Source organism: Dendrobates tinctorius, unplaced genomic scaffold (genome assembly GCF_039654945.1).
Source record: "Dendrobates tinctorius isolate UK_male_01 unplaced genomic scaffold, ASM3965494v1 ptg000276l, whole genome shotgun sequence".
Classification (NCBI taxonomy): domain Eukaryota; kingdom Metazoa; phylum Chordata; class Amphibia; order Anura; family Dendrobatidae; genus Dendrobates; species Dendrobates tinctorius.
The window spans coordinates 1764415-1791774 of NW_027361943.1; the positions used below are offsets into that span (position 1 = coordinate 1764415).

General features: G+C 43.9%; 1 protein-coding gene across 5 annotated transcripts in view; it reads right to left on the reverse strand.

Moving 5' to 3' along the window:
* Positions 1-27360, reverse strand: part of MYO9B (myosin IXB) — a 263036-nt gene that overhangs the window by 169335 nt on the left and 66341 nt on the right. For all 5 annotated transcript variants that reach the window (XM_073559836.1, XM_073559833.1, XM_073559835.1 and 2 more), the window contains exons 3-8: positions 11497-11591; positions 9190-9252; positions 8973-9072; positions 5040-5140; positions 4510-4639; positions 4138-4227 (exon numbers count right to left, since the gene is read on the reverse strand). In XM_073559836.1, coding sequence (XP_073415937.1) covers positions 4138-4227; positions 4510-4639; positions 5040-5140; positions 8973-9072; positions 9190-9252; positions 11497-11591 — 579 coding nt within the window. The remainder of the gene's footprint in view (positions 1-4137; positions 4228-4509; positions 4640-5039; positions 5141-8972; positions 9073-9189; positions 9253-11496; positions 11592-27360) is intronic.

A 27360-nucleotide genomic window follows, 5' to 3' on the forward strand; every position in this document is an offset into this window, starting at 1 on the left:
GTGACCCAAAAAGGGGTGGAGTTCCAAAACGGGGCGGTGACCCAAAGTGGGGTGGCAACCCAAAGTGGGGTGGTGGTCCAGAAAGGGGCCAAGTTTGAAGAAGTGACAGCACTGGGTGACTCAGTGGGTATGTCTGGGAAACTGCAGTGTACGTGTATGTCGTTTCCAGAATGTGGGATATACTTTCCGGAGCATGACGGGCCGCAAGTGTGTACAGTGATGCTGCACCGGGAAGGAATCTCGGGACGGTTGGACTCCAAGAGTCAGGTGACTCTGATAGGAACTCCTCTCACTTTCTGTCTGACCGAGAAAATGGCCCAGGTTCGCTGTAAACATGGGGTCACGGTGAACTATATGCTAGACAGAGTGGTGTTTGAGGGGCCTGGAGGCAGTGAGTGCCAAGGTGGCGGGATACCACCAGACTTGGTGTATACCTTGGAGGGCGGCCGGGACTTTGTCATGTTGGATGACCTATGGTACGAGGAGGGAGACGTTCCTATAGTTGGGCTAACAGATATTAAGACGGTGACGGTTCCTGACGGGGAGAGGTCAGAGGTGGAAGTGACTGGGAAAAGGGGTATGTCAGCCCAACGGACGGACCTGACATCTCGTGACAAAACTGACGCTGACCTGGTGGGTAAGACGGCGGAAGTAGTCACACGGTTAGTGAGTAACTGGAGGGATGACTTAATCTCTGGGGGTGACTGTGGCTCTGAGAAAGAAAGGGAGCACAGAATAGAAGGGCTAGAGAAAGAAGTCTCTGAGCTCAAAGGCCACATGGTAACGTGGCAAGGACTGAATAAGGCCCTCAGAGAGGAGGTGGATGAATGTGTCAAACAAGAAAGAGGCCTGAGACAAACAGCTGAGCACAGAGTGGATGAGCTGGAGAAGGAAGTCTCTGAGCTCAGGGGTCACCTGTCAGCGTGTCAAACTATGAACAAAGCTATAGTGAAGGATATGGAGGTGCTCAGAGAGGCCCAAGAGAAGCATCAACAGGAGATTCTCAGGAGAGGATGAGCGTCGCTACCTGGCAGAGGAGCGAGATAAAGTTCTGCAAGAACTCAGTGGAGTAGTAAAAGGTCTTCTGTGGGAGAAGTGGATGGGCGAAGACGTACAGCGGCCATCCCCGACTGATAGCAAGGCAGAACTGACAAAGCCCATCTTGGAAAAGGGTCCTGAAGACTGTAAATTTCAGGAAGATGGTGAGTCAAGAGCTGCACAAGACAGTCATCCGGTCATGACAGATATCTTGAGGGAAGTGTCCGTGGGGAACCCAGAGCCATCTGTCCAGGATGAGAGCAAGTCCACGACCTTCAAGGTTGTAATTGATGTACCAGAAGACATGCAAGAAGCCTGTGCTGAGGAAGGTGTGCATGAGGCTTTCAAAGAGGCGGTCAAAGCGTGTAAGGTGCACTGGGCACCTGAGACTCGGCAGTTGGTGATAGTATCAGCTAGGGAAAACACATCAAACCGAGTAGCTGTCCTGAAAGAGATGCATTTGCAATGTCTACGTGTCAAACAATTGGTTAGGCGGAGTAATATGAAGGCTGCTCGACGCCTAGAGATAGCAAGAGAGGCTATGGATCGGTTGGGTTTGAGGAAAGATGTGGTTCCGGTACCCAAAGCTCTGATTGGGAGAATCATTGGAAGGTCCGGGAAGGTGATGCAGGACCTTGTGAATGTCTCCGGTGTGGTGAGGGTGAGGATCCCTCCTGATGACGAAGACCAGGTGTCTGGTGAAGTGGGAAGGATTCCCATGATGGTGGTTGGCTCAATGGAAAGCCTGAGGAACTTTCAATTGCTCTTGGAGTATAGAGTGGGGTACCTGCAAGAGATTGAACAGTTGAAGCTGGACCGCCAGCGGATTAATAAAGAAGTGCGGAATACCAGGTGGCGGCCGCCTTCATACCAAGATGTAAGGACCCCAGGGGTACCGCCAAGAAGTGACATGGCAGATGGCCGAAGAATGTCAGCGAGTGGCAATTCGACAGACCGTACGAGGTTGAAGGGCTGTAGTTCCTGTGAGACGTTGACTGAGTCAGACTCGTGCCAGACAGCAGGATCGACTAAGACTTATGACCGCACCAACCGAGAGAGACGGTCAATGAGAAAAAGATCAGGTGACAAGGGGCACTGTAACAGTGTGGTGACTAAACAGTGTCTGATGATGCAGACAGACCGTGACTGGAGGGTCAAAGACAATGACCGGTATTATGACCGCTGGGGGCGGGGGAGGCCTAATGTAGAGATGAGGCCGTATGACAAATGGAGACAGTTCTCTCGACCTGTGGGGCAAGGTGCAATACGTGCCCGGTCTCGAGACCCTGGTGTGATGTTGTGTGTTCAACCCCACAAGTTTGAACATAGGGGGGAGGTATGTGGTGTAATGACCACTGTGTCCACGAGGGGGCGCTGTGTGGATGTCCCAAGAGTGTGAGTGGTTGAAGAGCCATTATGTATCTCAAGGTGGGTGACCTTGAGATAGAGACATATGCATGTTTATGAATGCTATTGTAAAGTATATATGTCTGTGTGAAGGACCTGTGGTGAGGTCATAGTCATGTGACCCGGTGGGCGTGGCTATGGACCATATAATGTGGCCAGGTTAGGTCACATAGAGTGAATGCTGGGACCTGATTGGTCCAGTTTGGAAGGTGCCGTGAGGAGAAGGATCTCCTCACTAACAGCAGCCTGTGGAGCGGCTGTGTGTGTAATGGCGGCCAGTATCTGAGAGTCCCTGAGGAGTGAGTGGACTTCTGCGGCCTGGAGAAACAGCCATATGGGAACCCTGACGTGGGTGAGATAACCCTGGGGCTAAATAGCCTGTATAATGGACGCTCTCCTGTAATGCTGTGTATATTGCTGCTGGAGGTTTATGAAGGATGAATAAACCTCATAGACTATAATTTGTTGGAAAATCCTGTGCCGGATGTGTTTTTCGATCGCTGCAAGCGAGAACCCCTTACTTACATGACAGCGCTACCTCACAGTAACAACCATGGTCCTCTCACTCCTTGTGGTACTTTTTATATATTCGGAGATGAAGTCCATATGCTCTTACCTTGGTCCACACATTATTATTATTATTTATATAGCACCCCTGATTCCAAGGTGCTGCACATGAGAAGTGGTTACATACAAATTACAGATATCACTTACAGTAAACTAACTAACAATCACAGACTGATACAGAGGGGAGAGAGGACCCTGACCTTGCAGGCTTACATTCTACAGCATGGTAACATAGTAACATAGTTATTAAGGTTGAAGGGAGACTTTAAGTCCATCTAGTTCAACCCATATCCTATCCTAACTTGCCCTAACATGTTGATCCAGAGGAAGGCAAAAAAACCCATGTGGCAAACAGTAAGCTTCACATTGGGGAAAAAAATTCCTTCCCGACTCCACATACGGCAATCAGACTAGCTCCCTGGATCAAGGAAACTAGTGTATATACCCTGTAATATTATACTTTTCAAGAAAGGCATCCAGTCCCTTCTTAAATTTTAGTAGGGAATCACTCATTACAACATCATATGGCAGAGAGTTCCATAGTCTCACTGCTCTTACAGTAAAGAATCTGCGTCTGTGAGTATGCTTAAACCTTCTTTCCTCCAGACGTAGAGGATGCCCCCTGGTCCCTGTCACAGGTCTAAGAGTAAAAAGATCATTAGAAAGGTCTTGGTACTGTCCCCGCATATATTTATACATTGTAATAAGATCACCCCCGAAGCCTTCGATTCTCCAAACTAAATAACCCCAAGTGTAATAACCTGTCTTGGTATTGCAGACCCCCCAGTTCTCTAATAACCTTGGTCGCTCTTCTCTGCACCCGCTCCAGTTCAGCTATGTCTTTCTTATACACCGGAGACCAGAACTGTACACAGTATTCTAAGTGTGGTCGCACTAGTGACTTATATAGAGGTAAAATTATGTTCTCCTCATGAGCATCTATGCCTCTTTTAATGCATCCCATTATTTTATTTGCCTTTGCAGCAGCTGCCTGACACTGGTGGGGAAGGAGACAGTAGGTTGGGGGGTTGCAGCAGCTCCGGTAGTCAGTCACATTACTCAGTAAGAACACATTCCATATGTTGCTTCAATTTCAGAAAGAATTATTCCCATGCTCTCACTCACCTCATTGATGCTGTAGGGCAATATCAGCTTCTCATTTACAGTAACAGTCTTTCTCTTAGTTAGTGCTTCCACCAGCATCTCCCTCTTAACCTGAGAGGGTAAAAGAGGTCAGAAAGAATTAAGTAAAAAAAATGTAGCATTCATTTCAGGCCAACAACGTGTATACAATTTACAGAATCAAATCACAAACCAGAAAACAAGGTCTAAGAAGACAAATAAAAGGAAGTCTGTTTTCTATCAAGTAAAGAAAACAAATGCAATTTATATAGAAATACCGGAAAATCAGGTCCCGTGAATGAGAAATTCTGCCCATTGTTAACAGCCACCACAGGAAATGTTGCTCCAGATGAGTGTACACAGTGTATTCTGTACCTGAAGCAGCCGTGATAAGGTTTCCAGCACCTGCGCAGGCCCTACATCAAGGCCTTCATCCCTTCCAGATGCCTTTTTCTTGTAGGTAACATTGCCCAAATATAGAATAGCTGATAAAACGGAAAATATCCTGGAAGAGGAAGAATAAGTAATAAGGTTACAGTCATGTGGCAGTTTGGTCCACAGGAAAAGTGTAACTCATTTCTAGGGTATCGTTAAGTTTTGCTGCAGGTTTGAAGTTTGAACAGTGTGGGTCAGTGCATGGGGTTAAGCAGCATGTGACAACCTATCACAGATGCCATGCGAAATGCACCTCCTTACATTACATGTCACTTATTGAAGTGGTGTTCAAATGCGAGGCTCAAAACTCAGCTTCCGTTTCTGTGGAACACAGATTTCTCACTGAAAGTAAAAGGTAGCTTGAAAACAATTTTGTGTGGATTTCAACACGGGATATGCAACATACCCTAAATACAAAAGTACAAGGAGCGATGGTCATGGAATATATTCATTAAGCCTGAAATACTTACTGTTTCTTAGTGGCTGGGAGGAATCCAACCATTTCCATGGCTTGCTTCAACCTTTCAAAATCATGCCGGAAATCTTCTCCCTCCTCAATCTTGAAATTATTCTATAAAAGCAAGGAACACAAAATAGCGATGGCAAAATTATGGCCTGTAGAAATCATATCACCAGCGCAACCACTGAGAATGAATGGAGCAGATGTGCCCATGCTTTGGATTAGTGAGGATCCAAGTGGTCGGGTCCCCAGGAAATTCAAGGAATAATAGAGGACGTCATGGCTCAGTTCAAACTCTATAATGGTAAAGCTAGATAGATGCCAGAAATATAGTACAGAATAAGGTGTGATAAAAGCTAGAAAGCAGAAGACAAGCATTCATTAAAGGGAGTGGTCGGGCCTAGAAAAACCATTTCAAGTTGCCTTATGGGAAATTCTTCATTTATAGAGGGTAATCACATGACCCGGACCCTCATCTACTAGTCAAGGACGCAACAAAGGACATCTCTCAATCTGGCTGACGTCAGTGATTTTTCATGTACGCAAATAAAATGATTTTCATCAGTGTTTTGGATCAGATTTTCATTAGTGTCTATTTTTAGCATCAGAGTTTCACAAGTTTTTCTAGCGTGCAAAACAAAGCAAAAAAAAAAAAACAAGGAGGTCAATAAGAATGACCTCCGAAGTTCCTGCCCCATCGACAGATCAGACAGGAAAAGATGCCTCCACTCTGTAGACGTGACGTCAGCAGAGGCTTCTGAATCCCGGCAAGAGAGGTCTGTGACTGCTCTGTGCGGGGGAAAAACGGCGCCGTGCACAACAGGCAGGTAGCCTGCAATTACCTGCCTTTTCGTGCCTAGATACATTTTTTTGTAAAGATCCAGATACCCACTTTAATGAGAGCTGTGTATTGCTGCATTTCTTAAGAGGAAGCAATATAGGTGAATGAAATGCTTGCTGCACAGTTTCCCAAAATTTACAGTTGATTAACGGCAATGCTCTGTTATAAGCTTGTCAGGTAAACATCTGGAGAACAAAAAAAAGAACATCCTAATCCATTCTGAGTCATGCTATACCTACTAAGCACTGGGGTACATTTGCAGAGAATCAGATGTAAACTTTTCCATGAATCCCTTCCACAATTTGAGAGAAATCTGGTAAATTTTGCACTATTTTTAATTATAAAAAAAAACTAAAAAGAACAAAGCTATGTACACGTGTGCCCCAAAGTCTCTGACTTTTACTTTATATAAAAGCTAACTAATCGTTTGTAATATATACATATACAGTGGGGAAAAAAAGTATTTAGTCAGTCAGCAATAGTGCAAGTTCCACCACTTAAAAAGATGAGAGGCGTCTGTAATTTACATCATAGGTAGACCTCAACTATGGGAGACAAACTGAGAAAAAAAATCCAGAAAATCACATTCTGTTTTTTTTTCCATTTTATTTGCATATTATGGTGGAAAATAAGTATTTGGTCAGAAACAAGCAATCAAGATTTCTGGCTCTCACAGACCTGTAACTTCTTCTTTAAGAGTCTCCTCTTTCCTCCACTCATTACCTGTAGTAATGGCACCTGTTTAAACTTGTTATCAGTATAAAAAGACACCTGTGCACACCCTCAAACAGTCTGACTCCAAACTCCACTATGGTGAAGACCAAAGAGCTGTCAAAGGACACCAGAAACAAAATTGTAGCCCTGCACCAGGCTGGGAAGACTGAATCTGCACTAGCCAACCAGCTTGGAGTGAAGAAATCAACTGTGGGAGCAATAATTAGAAAATGGAAGACATACAAGACCACTGATAATCTCCCTCGATCTGGTGCTCCACGCAAAATCCCACCCCGTGGGGTCAGAATGATCACAAGAACGGTGAGCAAAAATCCCAGAACCACGCGGGGGGACCTAGTGAATGAACTGCAGAGAGCTGGGACCAATGTAACAAGGCCTACCATAAGTAACACACTACGCCACCATGGACTCAGATCCTGCAGTGCCAGACGTGTCCCACTGCTTAAGCCTGTACATGTCCGGGCCCGTCTGAAGTTTGCTAGAGAGCATTTGGATGATCCAGAGGAGTTTTGGGAGAATGTCCTATGGTCTGATGAAACCAAACTGGAACTGTTTGGTAGAAACACAACTTGTCGTGTTTGGAGGAAAAAGAATACTGAGTTGCATCCATCAAACACCATACCTACTGTAAAGCATGGTGGTGGAAACATCATGCTTTGGGGCTGTTTCTCTGCAAAGGGGCCAGGACGACTGATCCGGGTACATGAAAGAATGAATGGGGCCATGTATCGTGAGATTTTGAGTGCAAACCTCCTTCCATCAGCAAGGGCATTGAAGATGAAACGTGGCTGGGTCTTTCAACATGACAATGATCCAAAGCACACCGCCAGGGCAACGAAGGAGTGGCTTCGTAAGAAGCATTTCAAGGTCCTGGAGTGGCCTAGCCAGTCTCCAGATCTCAACCCTATAGAAAACCTTTGGAGGGAGTTGAAAGTCCGTGTTGCCAAGCGAAAAGCCAAAAACATCACGGCTCTAGAGGAGATCTGCATGGAGGAATGGGCCAACATACCAACAACAGTGTGTGGCAACCTTGTGAAGACTTACAGAAAACGTTTGACCTCTGTCATTGCCAACAAAGGATATATCACAAAGTATTGAGATGAAATTTTGTTTCTGACCAAATACTTATTTTCCACCATAATATGCAAATAAAATGAAAAAAAAAAACAGACAATGTGATTTTCTGGATTTTTTTTTCTCAGTTTGTCTCCCATAGTTGAGGTCTACCTATGATGTAAATTACAGACGCCTCTCATCTTTTTAAGTGGTGGAACTTGCACTATTGCTGACTGACTAAATACTTTTTTTCCCCACTGTATAACAAAAAGAAAAAGAAAATGCGAGCTAGGCTAAATAAAGCAAAAACAAAAACACAATTTTGGTTTATTCACTGGAAAAACTGATAAATAAAAAAGAGGAGAGGTTGACATATTAAATTGTGTTGTCTTTTATGCATGCTACGAGGCCAACCAGACCACTAGAGGGCCAGATGATTATCATTTTTTTGCAACTCTGTGTTTTTCTGTATATATCTCTGATTGAGGCTGGCATAGACTGGAAGTTGTTGGAGCCATATATTATAGCCATTGGGCATTAGGAGAGTGCTAACACTACGGAGACAGTGTATGGCACCTCCATTGGCAAAGATCTGAGTCTATTAAAATTGCTGTTTGCATAAAATTTATCTGATGACCATAAGGTTATATCATTGCCAGCTCATTGTTACTCTGCTTTATTGTCTGTGAATCCCCCGACACATTTATATATCATATACTGTGATTTACACTTTTTGAGGGGGTTCATTATACCCATGATACCACCTCGTACTATATATATTACATGTGTTCCTTGATTTTAACTTTTAAGGGTCTTAGGGTCCTCTCTAGAGCAGTATCATATCTGTCTAGGACTAGGGGTCCCTTTAATATCGGGTAGAGGGTATCCCTAGTGGTTGCAGGGCATATCAGGGCCCCCAGGGATAGCCATCGTTGAGCGTGGATGCCACAACGTCCCACCAGGGTGCCAACCTCCGCGGCCAGGCAGGAGAAAGCTCAGGATATCTAGTAGGGATTCCTAGTTGTTCCCTTAAGGGGTTTTGTTTGGACACTGATTTGGTTTGATTTTTGTCACTTTGGTATTTTGGTGTATGACCAACTTTTGGTCTTTTTAACTAAATAAAGTGTCATTTTAGGGGTTATGTGTTTATGATTGTACTTTAGACCCTTGTGTATACATACTGAGATTCAGAATCAGGTGGCCCAAGTTCCTACATGTAATGTGGATTTTTTTTTAATTTTTTTTTATTAGGAGACGAATGTTCTTAGAACTTTGTATCACACATCAGGGCTCATAAAATATGGATTTTACCTGATTGAGGTAAAAATAGTCTTCAGGCTGCTTGAGCTGGAAAGCTTTTCTCTCCTCCTCAGAAGCACCAAGCAGCATGTAATAGAAAACATGGTAATTCCTGTCAAAACAAAATGTAGATGGAAATGAGGCGACAGAAGATACCCAGGTTTTATAGACACAAGTCACAACATTAGGTCCTATGTTTTACCATAGCATCATCAGCTAAAGGTCTTACCTTTCATTCTTTTCCTGAGAAACAAGACGAGATTTTTCAAGGAGGTATTTTTCCACCACAGCCCTGAAAAAAAAAGTAATTGCTGATTTATTATTGAGAAGAGATGAAATTACTGTATTTTTCGGACTATAAAACACACCTAGGCTTTAGAGGAGGAAATTAGAAAAAAAAAATGAAGCAAAAAATGTGGTCAATTCTGTACTCAATATCCTGGTAGGAATGGCTCACTCTCATCCCTATCCCGGTAGGAATGGTTCCCCCTCGTCCCTATCCTGGTAGGAATGGTTCCTCTCATCCCTATCCCAGTATACAGGGTCCCAACCTCTGTCCTGGTATGCAGGTATGATTGGCCTCCATATCCAGGCTGGTATGCAAGGCCCCATCATAAAAAAAACAATTAAAAAAAAATTAATCTTACATTCCTGCACTTCCTCGCAGTGTCTTGTTCCAGTTCCAACAGCTGCTGCATAGCAGTGACGTCATGCGCTGCTTACAACCACAGGACAGCTACTGGAATACTCACTGCTCTGCATGTCGGGACTATTTGCGTGGAAGCAGTGAGTATATATTGCTCTTTAGTAGCGAGCACGGGCTTTCCCTTTCCCCACTACTAAAGGGAAGGAATATTCACTGCATTCCCTTTAGTAGTGGCACACGTGAAAGCCCGGCAAGCTGCAGGAAGCCGGCGGTGGCTGACACTGTGCTCGCTACTAAAGAGCAATGAATTCTCACTGCCCTCCAGGCACATAGTCCCGGCGTGCAGAGCATGACGTCACTGCCATGCGCTGCTTACAAGCATAAAGGAGCTGCTAGCACAGGAACAAGCTACTGCGAGTGAGAGCAGGAAGGCGGCATGTTTAATGCTTTTTTTATTATTGCTTTTCTGATGGGGCCCTGCATACCAGGATGCTAATAAAGAGAAATGAATATTCACTGCCCTCCATGCTAATGGGCGTGGAATGCAGTGAATATCAATTTAGCCTCAGCAGCTGGATCTGCTTCCAGTGACCAGCAGCTGCCGCTCCCCCACCTCCCACAGCCAGCGCAGGTACATCCGGACTACAAGGCACACCCCCCATTTTCCTCCACATTTTTGGAGGAAAATTTGCATCTTATAGTTGCCGAACAATGAATACAGCTCATCTGTGTTCCTGAAACCAGCTCATGTAAATGCACACCAAGTGATCCGTGTGATTGTGCAACATGTTGGCATCTAGGGCCCCACTTTTAATTTTTTTCAAAGGCCACACTGTCTAGAACTTGCCCTGCAAATGATGTTGGAGGTAGGAGAAATATCAGATATTTGGATATTCAGCGCTTGACCCCTCTGCTTTCAGGGGTGATAAACCACCATCTTACAGCAGCTTTAGCCTCTCTGTAAGAATATGTGTACATGGTCCGGATATGCAGCGCTTTGGAAACAGCGGATACCTAGCTCCGCCCAAAGCGCCTCCCCTTTTTGTACGCGGTGATTCCGCATGTATTATTTATCTTGCGGACACTGAGCGTCTACGCAAGATAAATAGACATGGTGTGGTCTATAAAGACGCGCCACATCTCCGATTATGCAGGGCCACTGGATGCGGTCGTGCACGCATAGTGGAGACGGGATTTCATAAAATCCCCTCCACCATGTTGTAACATCTGGATGCTGCGGCTGTATGCAGCATCCAATCTGCAGCAAATCCTGAAGGAATCCTGACCGTGGAAACAAACCCTAAGAGTCAAGCTGACCCGATACCTCGTGTATGAGGCAGTTAGAGGATATAACGGTCTGCCAGATGGATGTTTGGCTAACAGCTCTCTTATGTGTATGGCAAGATTAAAGCATATAGCAAACCTACTTGTTTTAGTGTAATATTGGCTCACATTGATGTCGCAAAATGCATTTACAGCCAGGAAGTCTGGTGGTATACAGGAGATGAAAATCCTCATCTATGGGATCAGCTCACCACAAAAATAAAACAATTTTCTACTGTATATACAATAGAAACACCACATTTATATAAAAAATAGGTGACAAGTTGATATAATTCTACAGAAACGTGTTAGTTTGCATGACAACATGTGAAAGTACACAAGCACCTTTCACACGAAGCATCAGGCTTATTTAGGATGATGTTGGTAGGCAGAAACAGAACTTTCATACAATGCTAATGATGGCAGTTTCCACAAAGAGGTACTATTCCTTCAAAGACAACAGTGCGCACTCACAAACGATGGGCATATACTGCACAACAGACATTAACTGGAATAAAACGTAATCAATGACATTTGTTTGAGAATGCCAAGAAGTACGATCCTCACCCTCGCACAATTCCACTCTCCAAATAATTGACCTGGATGAATTTCCCAAAGCGGCTAGAATTGTTATTGTGAGCAGTTTTCGCATTTCCAAAGGCCTAAAAAGACAGAAATGAAGATCGTATAAATATAAAAAATGATAACACATCAGTAACTTATCGGTTTACTTTCTATTTTTTATTAGTGTTAATGAATCAGAGAGAACTATTTTGGGACACGTGGGCACCAACAGGAAAATTCAGAAAACGGGGGAAGTACAGGCAAGGGCAACTCTCCCTTTCCATGCCATTCAGAATGATCTTTCAAGGGAATCTGTCAGTGGGATCATCTCTCCAAAGCCATTTATAAAGGCATGCAGCTAATGGGCAGCTGAATAACAGGATACCTGCATAACTGTAAATAGTGATTTTATCAAAACTGCGGCAAGAAGCTGAAGTCTGGTATGCCAATGTGAGGAGGCTTGAGCCTTGCAATGCTCTTCTGGAAAATTAAATATGCATATTTAAGAGGAATACGGACACATCTGCAGGTTCCTCTCACCTACAGCATCCAGCTCACAGTGGTGCAATTGTGTTGCAATACAGCAGAGCTGTGAGAGCTGCAGCTGATATTTGTTATGAGATAAGTTCACTTCTGTGTTTGTTACATGTCACACTGGTAATTTCAACTTTTATTATAAACAAGCTCTAGAGGCAGATTATCCTGCAGATCAGTGTCCAGCCCATAGTCCAGAACAGCTCATTTACATGTAAAAAAAAAAAAAAAAAAAATGAATTTCTCTAGAATAAGACATTGGAATGCAGATGTTAAGGGATCATTTTATTCTGCTTCCTATGACCAATGACGGCTTAGGAGGGTGAATATTGTTGACAGATTTCCTTTAACCCCTTAAAAAAACGGGGGTATTTCCGTCTTTGCATTTTCATCTTTTGCTCCCCTTCTCAGAGGCATAACTTTTTATTTTTCGGTCAATATGGCCATGTGAGGGCTTAATTATTATTTACTTTTGAATGACACAATTGGTTTTACCATATAGTGTACTGAAAAACGGGAAAAAAAAATTCTAAGAGCGGTGAAACTGCAAAGAAGTGCAATTCCACATTTTTCTAAACCATGTTCACTAAATGTAAAAAGCCATTATTATTCTCCAGGTCATTACGAGTTCGTAGATATCAAACATGTAAAGATTTTTTCTTTACTTAAGTGGTTAACAAAAAAAATAAATAAATAAAAAGTCTGTAAAAAAAAAATAAAAAAAATAAATAGCCATTTTCCCGAGACCCGTAGCGTCTTCATTTTTATGGATCTGGGTCATAGTGAGGGCTTTTTCTTTGCGTGCCGAGAGGATTTTTTTATTGATACCATTTTGGGATCGATATGATGTTTTCACTCATTATCGCAATGTTGCAGCGACTAAAAAAAACCTTAATTCTGGCGTTTTGATTATTTTTGCCGTTACACCATTTACCAATCAGATTAATTATTTTTAGATCATTATAGATCGGGCGGTTCTGAACTCAAAACTTCCAATCAGTGGTGCGGGTCAGGTTATAAAGATATGGAAGACAATATGGCAGCAGACTTACTACTTCTTTAGTAATAATAGTGATAATATCCTGCTGATAAAACAGTGACGTTACCAAAACAACAGAAAGCAGCCCAGTAAAGGGCCTTTTACACATAGCAATATCTCTAAAGCGCCACCGATTTTATGAGGCAGCAGCGATATCGCTATATGTGATACTCACCTCCGACCGGCTCCCCCGCTAGCTATCGGTGATCGCGCGAGATCGGCCTGGTCCATTTCTCGTCGGTGGTTTCCTGCTGGTGCCGACGAGCGAGCCATGGACGTGGGCGGAAGACGTCACCCTCGCCGCGTCTGACAGGTGAGTAACGACTGCAGAGCACTGCTGCGTCGCTGGTGAGATCTGCCTGTTTGGCAGCTCACTAGCCACCATTTAGCGATGCACCAGCGATCCTGACCGGGTCGTATCGTGGTCGGGATCGCTGGTGCATCGCTAAATGTAACGGGGCCTTAAGATTCAAGTTGCTGGAATCAGGTCATCTGCATATGCTGTCCTTAGATTAAGGCTGCCTTCACACATCACTTTTTTTTTTTTCGTTTTCGCGGCGTTTTTTAATGCGCGATTTTGCCGCGAAAAAGCAAAAAAACAGCATCCCATGCAATCCTATGGGATTCCGCAGTACTGTGCTAATGCTGCGGATTTTCCTGCGGCGGGATCGCATCGTGGAAAAATACGCAGCTTGCTCATTATTTTGCGGAATCGCGGTGATCCCGCACCCATAGGATTGCATTGTTTCGCTTACTTCCCTCATGTGGCTATGCCCACCATGCGAAAAGTAAGCAGAACATTTGCGGATGGTACCCACGGTCCGGAGGAGAGGAGACTGTCCTCCGGGCTCTGGGTACCATATCCCTGTAAAAACTAGAATTAAAATAAAAAATGGTGTTATATTCACCTTTCGGCATCCCGCGCAGCCTTCCCAGGCCTCAGTGATGCTCCCGTTCCCAGTAATGCGTTGCGAGACCTTTGATGACGTCGCGGTCTCGCGATAATGTAGCGGCCCCTATTCCTCGCGAGACCGCTACATTATCGTGAGACAGCGACGTCATCAAAGGTCTCGCAAGGCATTACTGGGAACGGAAGCATCGCTGAGGCCCGGGAAGGCTGCACGGGACGCCGGAAGGCGAATATAACACCATTTTTTATTTTTTTAATTATTTTTAACATTATATCTTTTACTATTGATGCCGCATAGGCAGCATCAATAATAAAAAGTTGGTTACACTCGTCAAACACTATGTTTGACGAGTGTGACCAACCTGTCAATCAGTATGCTAGTATTCTGCAAGCTAATTATGCTTGAAAATTGCTAGTTTTTCCGCGGGAAAATCGCGGGAATTTAAAATGCAATTTTCCCGCGGAATGGAATTCTGGAATTCTCGCGGTAACTTCCGTGAGAGTTCCACTATGTGTGCCCATAGCCTAAGAGTTAAAAAAAAAACTTGGTGACAAATTACCTTTGAGGGAGAATTGAAAAAGATTAACGTCCGTCATTGGACGTTAAGAGCTTAAAGTCCAAAGCTTAAACTTAGCATAAGTTCACACTAGGCATTTCTTCAAAAAAAGCATATTTTCCTTGATTTTTCTTGCGTTTTTTGCTGCGGTTTTGGCATATGCTAGATTTGTCTCTTCTGCATGCTGATAAAAAAATTTAATGTTGAAAAGAAAAATGTCCTATTCCATAGAATCAGGTTTTGGCACAAAAACACTGCAAACACTGCAAAACATCAAACCTGCATTTTTGGTGTGTTTTTTTTTCACCACCCATTCAAATCAATGGGTGAATAACACTGGAAAAACGCCGAAAGAGGTGACATTGGCTTACGTCCCAAAAAAAAAAACATGCAAATCACAAACAACTGATGACAAAAAAAAAACAACACAATGTGTGTGCATGAGATTTCTGAAATCTTGAGGGTGTGTGCAGACGCTGCGGAATCCGCTGCGGATTAATCCGCACGGATTTTGCAAAAACCGCAGATAAAACCGCAGGTCAGGAAACCGCTGCGGATTCCGCAGAAAGAATTGACATGTCAATTCTTTCCGCACCGTCTACACAGCGGTTTTTGGTTACCATTCATTTGAATGGTACTGTACACCGCAGCTAAAACTGCTGCGGGTCCGCAGCGGCCAAAACCGCTGCGGAACCGCAGTGGAATCCGCAGCATGTGCACATACCCCAAGACTTTGCTGGTACTGTAAAACGCAGCTGAAAATTTGCATTTAAAAAATCGCAGCAAAAATGCCCAGTGTGAATTTAGCCTTACAAGCACCACCCCTTCTCCCCATACACAGTTTAATGTCGGCTGCCTCCGCTGATACCAACGGATTCAGCAGACACTTTAATGAGTATGGGAACACCGACCAATTCATCATCAGGGAAGATATAAATCGGGCATATCCGATTTTGGACGGTCGATTGCTTTTCCCTCCTGGAGATTAGCAGAATGTATGGATGTCTGTTGGTGGCTCTCTCATAGGGAAAGCAGGGCGTCTCGAGTGGTCCTGTGTGTTGGAGGACTGGCAAAGATGGTGGCATCGTTCAGCTGACAGCCATTTGATGTGCATAGGGGCCTTTAGTATTGAGGAGTAATTTTAAGAGTTAAATATGTACATGTACGAATGATTCAACTGGTAAACGAGCACAAAAAGACATGACCGTACATTTGAAAAAGGAATGGAGGGGACTTGTACTTGGGACACTTTAAATTGCTGCTTGCCTTTTTTCTGGTGATCAGCTTCAGCAGAAATGTGAACCACTGACTACACTAAACACAATGTAGAGTGAGGCTATGTTCACACGTCAAGTTTTTGCTACATTTTTTTTCAGGATCCCAAAGTTCAGCTTTGCTTCCACCACAGAAGCATGAACACAGGTCAGCAATACAAGACATATGTGAAACCATAAAACCTTTTTTGTAAAAAGGGCAATTTGATTAAAGTATTAAGTGGAAAAAAGATTTTTATGTCTGAAAAACTGACTATTCGAACAAAAAAGTTCATGAAAAAATACACAATTACAAATGTAACAGCGAGGTAAGGTGAATTGGTCAGGAATAGTTTACCTAAGACATTAGCAGAGCATTGCGTTTGGGGGGCAAGGTTTACTTTCACACCTTGGTCAGCCCTTGTGCTGATCAGGTATTGTTCAATCTCACACCTTGGTCAGCCACTGTTTACTTTACATATATGACCAAGTTAATTAAACTACACCAATCAAAGCTGCCATTCTCAGGCGAGGAGACCAAGACATTATGGTTTAAACTTGGGAAAATCATAAAAATAAAAATCGGTTTCACATTCCTGCTGTGCCTGCTTTTTTTTTTTTTTTTCACTAAACACGCAGCAAAATGGGATACCTGTGTTTATGCACTTACTGGTTGCTTTTTATGGTTGAAAAAACGTTGAAAGAAATGACATGGTCCAGTTTTCCAAAATGCAGCAGTTTTCCAATTCAGTCAGGAAAAAATCCCAACAGGTATGTTTCCACGTGGCGTATTACATCCAGATTTGCTGCGGATTGAACGCTGCATCCAGCTGCAGTGTCCAGATGTTACAGCATAGTGGAGGGGATTTTAGGAAATCTCGTCTCCACTATGAGTCCTAATACGCGGGTGACACACCCCCAAAACCGGACATGTGGCGCGACTTTTTAGAACGCAGCATGTCTTTTTACCTTGCGGAGACGCTCAGTCTCCGCAAGGTAAATAACTCGGTCAATGTATGGGATGCGGTGATACCTCAATGTGTTCAATGAGCACATCCGGAATCACTGCGCGTACAGAAGGGGGCGGGGCTTTGGGCGGAGCGGGCTTTCCGCTCAGTCCAAAGCGCAGGCAATGCACTTAAAACAGGAAACATGCCTAATGTGTGTGAATGAGAATTCTGAAGTCTCATAGCTTTTGCTAGTACTGTAAACCGCTTTTAATTTGCATAAAACAGCAACAACAAAAAAAAATAATCGCAGCAAAAACTTAAAGTGTGAACATAGCCTTACTGGCACTTCAGCAGATGTCCAAGCAGCAAGATGGAAATAAGGAACCATTATCACAAATAAAGAAAAGGAATTAGTAAATCGGGGACTGAATCTGAAAACCAAAAAGATTCAACCAAATAAAAAATAAAAGTTTGACCCAGATTTCCATGGAGTACTATACGTTTGGCTATGCCAAATGTGCAGATTATGATCCTAGGCAGCCGGAACAATGTAAGGAAAAGAAAAGCTTTAAGAAAACGATAACGTCCTTTAAAAAGAAAGTGTAGAGGAAAGAATAAAAAACTAACTATACAAGAAATTAGAGCTGGGCTTCAGTCTGTAGGATATATGCTGAAAGAATGTGTGAGTCAGGGCCCCGCAGAGACTGGTGAGGTCACACATAGCACAGGAATCTTCCAACAACCCCATTCACTCTAGGCTGTGGCGGATAGAGGGAGCCGTCTAATGTGCAGCTACATATAGCCAGAGGAGGGTCTACTTCTCAGCAGCGTGGACTGACGGAACAAAGCTTATATCCGTGCATTTGACCCTCATCTGTACAGTAGAATTGTATAGACCATGGCTCCCTCCTGTGTAATGTAGGCTCCTCTAGAAGGGGCTTATGTCCCCTGAGAAAAAAAATAATGGGACACTAAACTGCCAACGCCCCGCTCCTCTTCCCAGACGCCAAGTGTCAGGGAAGAGTTAATCATCAGGTTCAGTCCATTTTCATCTAATGTATGTGGGGGCCTAATGACTAGATCTTGGAATAATAATTTCCACGATTTTATATGTGTTAAATAAATATGTTCCTGTGGTGAGATAAATGTGCCCCTGCTGTGTACCGTGTAATGGCTGTGTCTGACCCTGCAGGAACATGGCCTGATCATACCACAGCTTTTGGCAGGGGAGGACACAAAAGAGTACACAGACATTACAGCATGGGATCACTGCTGATTCTCTCTGTGAGGTAAAACACATTTTAAAACCGGCAGTGAAATGTTTTACCTCACACAAAGTAGTAGCCGTCATCCCATCTTGTAATGTCTTTATACTCTCTTGTTTCCTCCCCAGCCCAGGAGGAAACCATCACACCGATCATAAATTACAGTAAAGATTTTATTTTACAATAACAGGTTAAGAAATGAAAACTGAGCTCTGATTGGTTGCTAGATATAGCGGGTAAAAAAATACTTATCAAATTTCTAATTGAATTTATCAAATACTTCTATTTCCCACTGTACCAGGCCCACTGTTACAGATTGCCGCATATAGAAATGGTTTGCAATGGTAAGAGTGCTTCTTCCCTTTGGACAGAGGTGTGAAGCTGCTGACGATCAGCAGCACCTGACCCAGTCACGGGACATGGTTTACGTCAGGTGATTGGGGGAGGAGCACCAGTCCAGGAGGCAAAAGCAGCCTTTTTTAATGTACTGTTTACAGCACTCTGGGATCATTAATAAGTAGTCAAGCAATAGACATCCCCTTGAAGTATGCTCTGGCTGCATAAATCTACGACTACAAGGCAGTGTTTTCCAAAGCAGCCTTAGCCCTACTTGGAAGTCAAGCTCCAGCATGAGAATGAATGAACCGAGATGGAACAGAACTATATAAAAATGCACACCATACAAGTAGTTTTCAGCAAGACATAGATCTCCAGTTCCTCAAAGATTAGCCAAAAAACTTACAGAAACGTTTTGACATTTCACTCCTCTCACCCAGCTCTAACAAAGTAGGCAGAGCTAGGGTGATTTGGGGGCAGATACCACCACTTGTCAAAATCATGACGAGCGGCAGCATACCTTAGGCAGATTTGTGGAGAGGCACACAGCACTTTTCAGATGCTCCCAATTCATTAAAGGGGTTGTCCAGTCCAAATCGGTAAGTCTGTAGTCACTCTGTGTGACTGCAGACTTATGACCCTTCCCCCAGCGCCATGCACTGTGGACTGTGGGGATTCACTGGTTTCTGAGTTGGGACCAGAGGGTTTGTGAGCATCACACATTCTCCCGGCAAGGGCCCCTCCAGTGGGCACAGCCTCGCTCCATGCATTAGTATGGAAAGAGGCCGCTCTCTCTATTCGACTAGGCCCACTCGGCAGCCGCAGCATTAGTCAGGGTGCAACCTCACTCCATTCAAGTGTGTGGAGCAAGGATGCGCCCACTAGTCAGGCTCTGGCCAGGAGGATGTATGATGCATATATACCCTCCAGTCCTGGCTCAGGAGCTGGTGAATCCCCACAACCCACAGCACGTGTGTTAAGGGGATTCATAAGTCTGCAATCACACAATGACTGCAGACTTATCGATCTGGGCACGACAACTCCTTTAAGAGGCCTCTTAATGAATCTGGGGCTTCCCTCTCCACCCCATCATCAAGACCAGTATGAGCAATGCCAGACTTGATGAAGGGGCGTTAGGAGTCAGATTCTCCTTATTCATCAAGAGGCAGAAGGAGTAGAGTAATATTCTGGTGTAAGGTACGCCACCATTACTCATGAATAAGACAAGCTGTAAAGTCATGACCCCCGTTCTCCCCCAGGTCCACCTATTTTGGCAGAGCTGGGCAAAACAAACATGAAAATACCAAAACTTTCAACAAGTCAGCACAACTCCGACTTGTATAAAAATGTTGCGACTTTTGAAAGCGGTTTATACCAGAACTCTGCCATAATCACTTTCATGAACTGGGGCCAAAGAGTTTCACAAAAACTAAAAACCCTTAGTGGAAGCATAATGCAATATTACAAGGCATGATGCAATTCACCATGAAAGAGGCTATATTTCGGAAACATAGGAGGGTTATCATTTTGTGCATTTACTATGGTTGGATGTCAGCATGTACTATTGTATTCAGTTGTACTAGAATTGTATCGATAATCTGTGGAAATGAGCCCATACGCACAAACCGGTCAATCACCGTGAAATTCCAATTCCATTCTAAAGTCAGATATTACATGGAAACTCCAGAAGAAAAGGGTGGAAGCGCTCGAGTAGCGCGAAACGGCCGTTGTCAGCCTTTGACACTCATGCTATCACATCCCCGACGTGACATGTAACTATGTGTCATTAAACATTCACATTAATCCCATTGAGTGCGACCCTTTTCTTCTGGAGTGTCCTATTGGTTTGCTACGAGGTCAAGCACCCGGGATCCTGGATGTGAGCTTACCGCTGGCTGCAAGTCACTGATCCTAGCACGGTAACAGCGGTGCCGCCCGCTTCTTATTGTTCTATAATATTTTACATGGAAACAAGTCTAGAATATATCCTGTGCAAGAGCAGATACTTCTTAGGGTATGTGCACACGCTGCGGATCCGCAGCAGTTCCGCATACAATCTACAGTACCATGTTAGCCAATGGGATTTCAAATCCGCAGTGCACATCCTGCGGATTTTTCCATGCTGTTTTGCTGCGGATTTAAATCTGCAGCATGTCAATTCTTTCTGCGGATTCCTCAGCGGTTTGACACCTGTTCCATTGTCCAGGTGTCAATCTGCAGAGGAAAACCGCTGGCAAATCCAAAGGTCATTTTACCTGCAGTCTTACCTGCAAATCCACGCTGAAAAATCCGCAGGTGAATCCACAGCCTCAAATGGAACCGGTCACTGGATTCATGCTGCCCGAATCAGAAGCCTGCTCCACGACAGCACTCAGGTATAGTTTTCTGTAACACACTCTGGCATTTTAGGCAAAATGTCATTAGCAGATCCACGTGCTGCTAGTGGTGGTAGGGAGAGACCTGTCAATCACCGTAGCAGCGCTGAAGGACTAGGCTTGTCCCCAGTTCTTAAAGGGTTTCATAGAAAAATATACCTGGCAGCAATTTTGCAACCAGGCTCAGATTCGTGCTGTGAAAAAGATCCTGCTTGGATCGAAACACGTAGCTGATTCAGTGCCTCCCAGCACTTCTGCTTGCTGCGGGTAGAAAGCCGACATGCTGTCATTTTGATTTTAACCTAATAAAGCAAGAAATTTTAAGAAGCTGGAACGACCTTTTTTTTTTTTCTTCTGCCTTCAGATTCATGCGGCCCGTCATTTGGGCAGCATGAATCAAATTACAAGTTTCCTTTAAGCTTGACAAAAAGATCTGTGCATTATGACAGCGTATAGTTGTAGGTATAGTAGGGGGAATGTGTAATGTATGTCCATTCTTGACTATAATGGTTCGTTTGAAAAGTCACAAGAACATCGGTTCCCAATTATTAAAATAATTACAGATTTGCAATATCATTTTTATTCTGGGGATTTTTTCCTTTGCTTCATTTCCAGACTTGCAGAAAATGATGGTGGCCCCAACGTTACTCCCTTTCCAGATAAGAGAGGAGGACTCTCTGTTGCCTAGAATATATTATTGGTAAATTCCAGACAATAAAGTATTGAAATACTACCCTGCCAGTTCTTCTCTACTCGGCACAACGTCAGCTTCCTCATTTCAAGGATGTGCTTGCTTCATGTATAAATTTTCCTGACTTCTATGTGGGGGACTTCAGACCACAAAATATTCTGAGCCAAAAGCGGATAGTGCTTTGGTTATGTCAGATACCAGACATGCAACAAGAAAAAAGTAGTAACATCGGTAGAAATATTCAGTAGGAAAGGTAGGAGATAGTAGGCAACAAGTACTAACAATAACAGGACATCTCAAAATATACCCCTAGCAGGGGTGGGCAGACAGACAGAAAGGGGCCCCCAGGTGCCAGAACAGTACAAGAGCCCTTTGCAGTCTATGAAAGAAGCTGTGGGTTGCTCTTGGAGGTGGTAGTAGACACTCTTACCTCCTGGGCCTTTGTGGGGCAGCACAGCTTGCACCAATGGTAAATTTGCCCCTGTTCCATGGCATTAACAAGTCTTCAATTCAAATCAGTCCAGCATTGACAGGTAGACTACCAGAAGCCAATCACTCCAATAGTAAGCTTCTAACTTTCTTTTGGAGTTTCTCCATGGTTTGTGCTAAAGAAGTGCAGTTGTGTTAACGGCAACATACTTTTCACCTTTGGATAACATTGAGGAAGTACTATCAAAAGTGGTAGCTTAAAACTTTTTGGGAATGTGTAATAAAAGAATAAAGGGAACCCTATGTTCATCACATACTGCTACATCTACTGGGTGGGCCATTTATATGGATACACCTAAATAAAATGGGAACGGTCGGTGATATCAACTTCCTGTTTGTGGCACATTAGTATGTAGGAGGGGGGAAACTTTTCAAGATGGGTGGTGACCATGATGGCCATTTTAAAGTTGTCCATTTTGGATCCAACTTTATTTTTTTCACTGGGAAGAGGGTCTTGTGACACAAACTTATTAAGAATTTCACAAGAAAAACAATGGTGTGCTTGGTTTTAACGTAACTTTATTCTTTCATGAGTTATTTACAATTTTATGACCACTTATAAAATGTGTTCAAAGTGCTGCCCATTGTGTTGGATGGTCAATGCAACCCTCTTATCCCACTCTTGACACACTGATAGCAACACAGAAGAAGAAATGCTAGCACAGGCTTCCAGTATCCATTGTTTCAGATGCTGCACATCTGGTATCTTCACAGCATAGACAATTGCCTTCAGATGACCCCAAAGATAAAAGTCTAAGAGGGTCAGATCGGGAGACCTTGGTGGCCATTCAACTGGCCCACGACGACCAATCCACTTTCCAGGAAACTGTTCATATAGGAATGCTCGGACCTGACACCCATAATTGATGGTATAGTGTGGTATATGGGGTAAAAGATAGTGGGGCCATTCTTCATCAATGGAAACCTCAATGCCACTGGATATCTGAAATTACTACAAGATGCGTTGCCCTCTTTATGCACTGAAGACGGCACGTTCCCTGAGTTTTCCAGCAAGATGGTGCACCACCACTTATGGGTGTCAGGTCCGAGCATTCCTACAAGGAATCTGACCCTTTTAGACTAGCATTTCTTCGGTGGTGATGCTATCAGTGTGTCAAGAGTGGGAGAAGACGGTTGCATTGACAGTCCAATACAATGGGCAGCACTTTGAACACATTTTATAAGTGGTCATAAACTTGTAAATAACTCATGAAACAAAAAAGTTACGTTAAAACCAAGCACACAATTGTTTTTCTTGTGTGCAGCAATTATTGCCCCAAATGAAATTAACCAATAGGTGGTGGAAAGTTAGGGTCCATTAAAATAGACCAACCAGCAGCACAATACGACCACCTAAGGCTGGTTTCACATTAGCGTTTTTTTGAGCAGCGCATCGTGCGCGTCCGTGCATGCGTACCTATGTTTAACATGGGGGGCGCATGGTCTTGCGTTTGCACACGTTCTTATGAGTTTTCGTGCGCATGCATTTTTTTCAAGGTGTGCGCCTAGGCGCGCCAGACGCAGCCTGTTGCATTTTTGGGCCCGCCGAAAGGCATCAAAAAACGCTTGTGCACGGAATGCGGCAAAATAACGCATTACAGTCTATGGGAATGCAGGCATGCGCATGGACATGCCTTCGGCTGCGTTTTTGTGCGTATGCGTTTTTGGCGTAACAATGTGTAGACACTGGTTTTAACCCCTAGAGAACGAATGCGCATAAAAAACGCAAACGCATGCAAAAACGCATGATGTGTTTTTGCATGCATTTCTATTGCGCATGATGCGCTGCGCAAAAAGACGCTAATGCAAAAGTAGCCGAAGACAGGTAAACTTCTCTATCAGCGGTCATTTAAACGCTTGTTTATACAGGCTGACCAAAATAAATGATTTGCACTCAGCAATCTCTAATAGATTGCTCAGTGCGCATATAGCCATAGTTCTCGGCAGCAAGAGTCTCATTTACACGTGATGCTGAACCGCCAAGAACGAGGATAATTGTACGCAGCACAAAAGACCATTTCACCCTATGAGGAGAGTTTTACAAACCAAAATCATCTTGAAATGAGTGTTTTCAAACCATGCTTCATGGCTGTCTCTCAGTGTAAGTGCAGCTTTAGACTAAGGCTATGTGCACACGCTGCGGATTTGGCCTCTGCGGATCCGCAGCAGTTCCGCAGACAGTGTACAGTACAACGTAAGTCTATGTGATTTACAATCTGCAGTGCACATGCTGCGGTTTTTCACCGTGGAAAAGCTGAGGTTTTGAATCCGCAGAAAAAATTGACATGTCACTTCTTTCTGCGGATTCCGCTGCGGTTTGCCACCCATTCCATTGTCCAGGTGTCAAACCGCAGGCCAATCCGCAGGTCAGTTTATCTGCGGTTTTAACTTCGGATCCGCAGATACAAATCCGCGGGTGAATCCGCAGCGTGTGCACAATGCCTTAGGGTATGTGCACATGTTGCAGATTCATCTGCGGATTCGGCCCTGCGGATCCGCAGCAGTTTTCCAAGGGTTGTACAGTACCATGTTATCCTATGGAAAACAAAAAACTGCTGTGCACATACTGCGGAAAATTCTGCTCGGAAACGCAGTGGTTTATTTTCCACAGCATGTCAATTCTTTGTGCGGATTCCGCAGCGTTTTTACACCTCTTCCATTATAGGAATCCGCAGGTGTAAAAATGCAGGCGAAATGCGCATTAAATCTGCAGGTAAAACGCAGGCATTTTGTCCTGCGGATTCTGCGCGGAAAAATCTGCACACGAATCCGCAACATGTGCACATACCCCAAGCAGTTCAAAATGAATCAAATTTCTCTAAGGGTATGTGCACACTTTGCGGTTTCTGCTGCGTTTCCACAGCGTTTTTGGCTCTGCAGAAACGCAGCAGATTCTGCTGCGTTGTACAGTACCTTTATTTCCTATGGAAATAAAAAAAAGCTGTGCACATGCGTTTTCAAAACGCAGCATGTCAATTGTTTGGTGCAGAAACGCTGCAGTTTTACACCTCATCCATTATGAGGTGTAAAACCGCAGGGCAAAACCGCAGAAAAAACGCAGATAAACCGCAGCACTTTGTCCTGCGGATTTCCTGCAGTTTTCTCTACAAAATCCGCAGAGACAAAAAACTATGTGTGCACATACCCTAAGTGGCTGAAGCTGATTGATAGTGTAATTTTTACAATAAAAGTAGAGCCCACATTTCTAAATGTTGGAATGTTTTAGACTGACTAAATATTAGACTGGTCAATAAATCAGCCACAATTGGTTTCCATGATCAGTCCTGCAAAATTATGTAAATACTCTAAGCTGAAAAAGCTAGTAAGGACCATACACTGTGGAATATGCTGGCGCTATATAAATGAAGATAGTCATTATTATGCATGTGCTACTACCCCACAATTTCCCTACATGGCCTGAACCGGTTTAGAGAAAGCCAATACTACACTGCTGTAGACAGCCTCTTCAGGAGACCCTGTACTTGTCATCACAGGTGATCACATAAGTAACTAGCCGAGACTTGGTGTGAGCTAGGAAAAGGCAATCTTATCGAAAATCACATCTGATCCAGCTTTGTAAAAATGGAAGTACAAGTCTCTCGTCTCCCAGGAGTTTGGCAGGATGACAGCAGCTCTGCCTTGGTGGGTAGGATGTGTATATACCATTCGGCACACACCCTTCTTAGACCCACCAACACTGCCACGTTTACTTCAAAATTGCTGGTTTTCAAATGAGCAGTTTCATAGAAAAGCTCCTCCCAGTAAGAGATCCAGCTGGCCATTTATAAAAGACTAGCTGAAGAGCCCGGCGTTGCCTGGGCCTAGTAACCAACTGTGGTTAGTTACAGCAAATTATAATGATTATATTGCACATAAAAACAGTGCATCTGATCCTATTCTGTGTGATACTGACTGCTGAGCCGTGTATCTAATCCTATTCTGTGTGATATTGTCTGCTGAGCCGTGTATCTATTCCTATCCTGTGTGATACTGTATGCTGAGCTGCGTATCTAATCCTATTCTGTGTGATACTGTCTGCTGAGCCGTGTATCTAATCCTCTCCTGTGATACTGACTGCTGAGCAGTGTATCTAATCCTCTCCTGTGTGATACTGACTGCTGAGCCGTGTATCTAATCCTATCCTGTGTGATACTGTCTGCTGAGCCGTGTATCTAATCCTATCCTGTGTGATACTGACAGCTGAGCTGTGTATCTAATCCTCTCCTGTGTGATACTGACTGCTGAGCCGTGTATCTAATCCTCTCCTGTGTGATACTGACTGCTGAGCTGTGTATCTAATCCTCTCTTGTGTGATACTGACTGCTGAGCTGTATATCTAATCCTATCCTGTGTGATACTGACTGCTGAGCTGTGTATCTAATCCTATCCTGTGTGATACTGTCTGCTGAGCCGTGTATCTAATCCTATCCTGTGTGATACTGACTGCTGAGCTGTGTATCTAATCCTCTCCTGTGTGATACTGACTGCTGAGCTGTATATCTAATCCTATCCTGTGTGATACTGACTGCTGAGCTGTGTATCTAATCCTATCCTGTGTGATACTGTCTGCTGAGCCGTGTATCTAATCCTATTCTGTGTGATACTGACTGCTGAGCTGTGTATCTAATCCTATTCTGTGTGATACTGACTGCTGAGCTGTGTATCTAATCCCATCCTGTGTGATACTGACTGCTGAGCCGTGTATCTAATCCTATCCTGTGTGATACTGGGCTCCCCCTGCAGTCTGTGTCAGAGGGTGGTCTGTGTTGTGTTATTTTCAGCTTTACAGAAGGACGATAACACCGTAGAAATGATAAGAATAATAGGCCTCAGTTACCACAACTGTCTACAAAGAAAACTGTTGCTGACAGCAACCAATCACAGCTCATTTTTCATCTGTTAAACAGCTCTGGGACAGCGTGGCGAGTTTTGAGTGGCGACTTTTGTGTTTGGACTTTTGTGTGGCGAGGTTGGTGTATGGGTGGTATATGTGTGCTGAGGGTGGTATATGTGTTGAAGCACGTGGTAGTGTGTGGCGCATTTTGTGTGTGTGTTCATATCCCCGTGTGTGGTGAGTATCCCATGTTAGGGCCCCTCCTTAGCAACTGTACGGTATATACTCTTTGGCGCCATGGCTCTCATTCTTTAAGTCCCCCTTGTTCACATCTGGCAGCTGTCAATTTGCCTCCAACACTTTTCCTTTCACTTTTTCCCCATTATGTAGATAGGGGCAAAATTGTTTGGTGAATTGGAACGCGCAGGGTTAAAATTTTGCCTCACAACATAGCTTGGGACGCTCTCGGGGTCCAGACGTGTGACTGTGCCAAATTGTGTGGCTGTAGGTACGACGGTGCGGATGCCAATCGCGGACATACACACATACATACACATTGAGCTTTAGATATTAGATCGAGGACGTCAGACTTGTCCGGGTACAGCAGATTGTAGGAAAATGTTAATGGGAATTA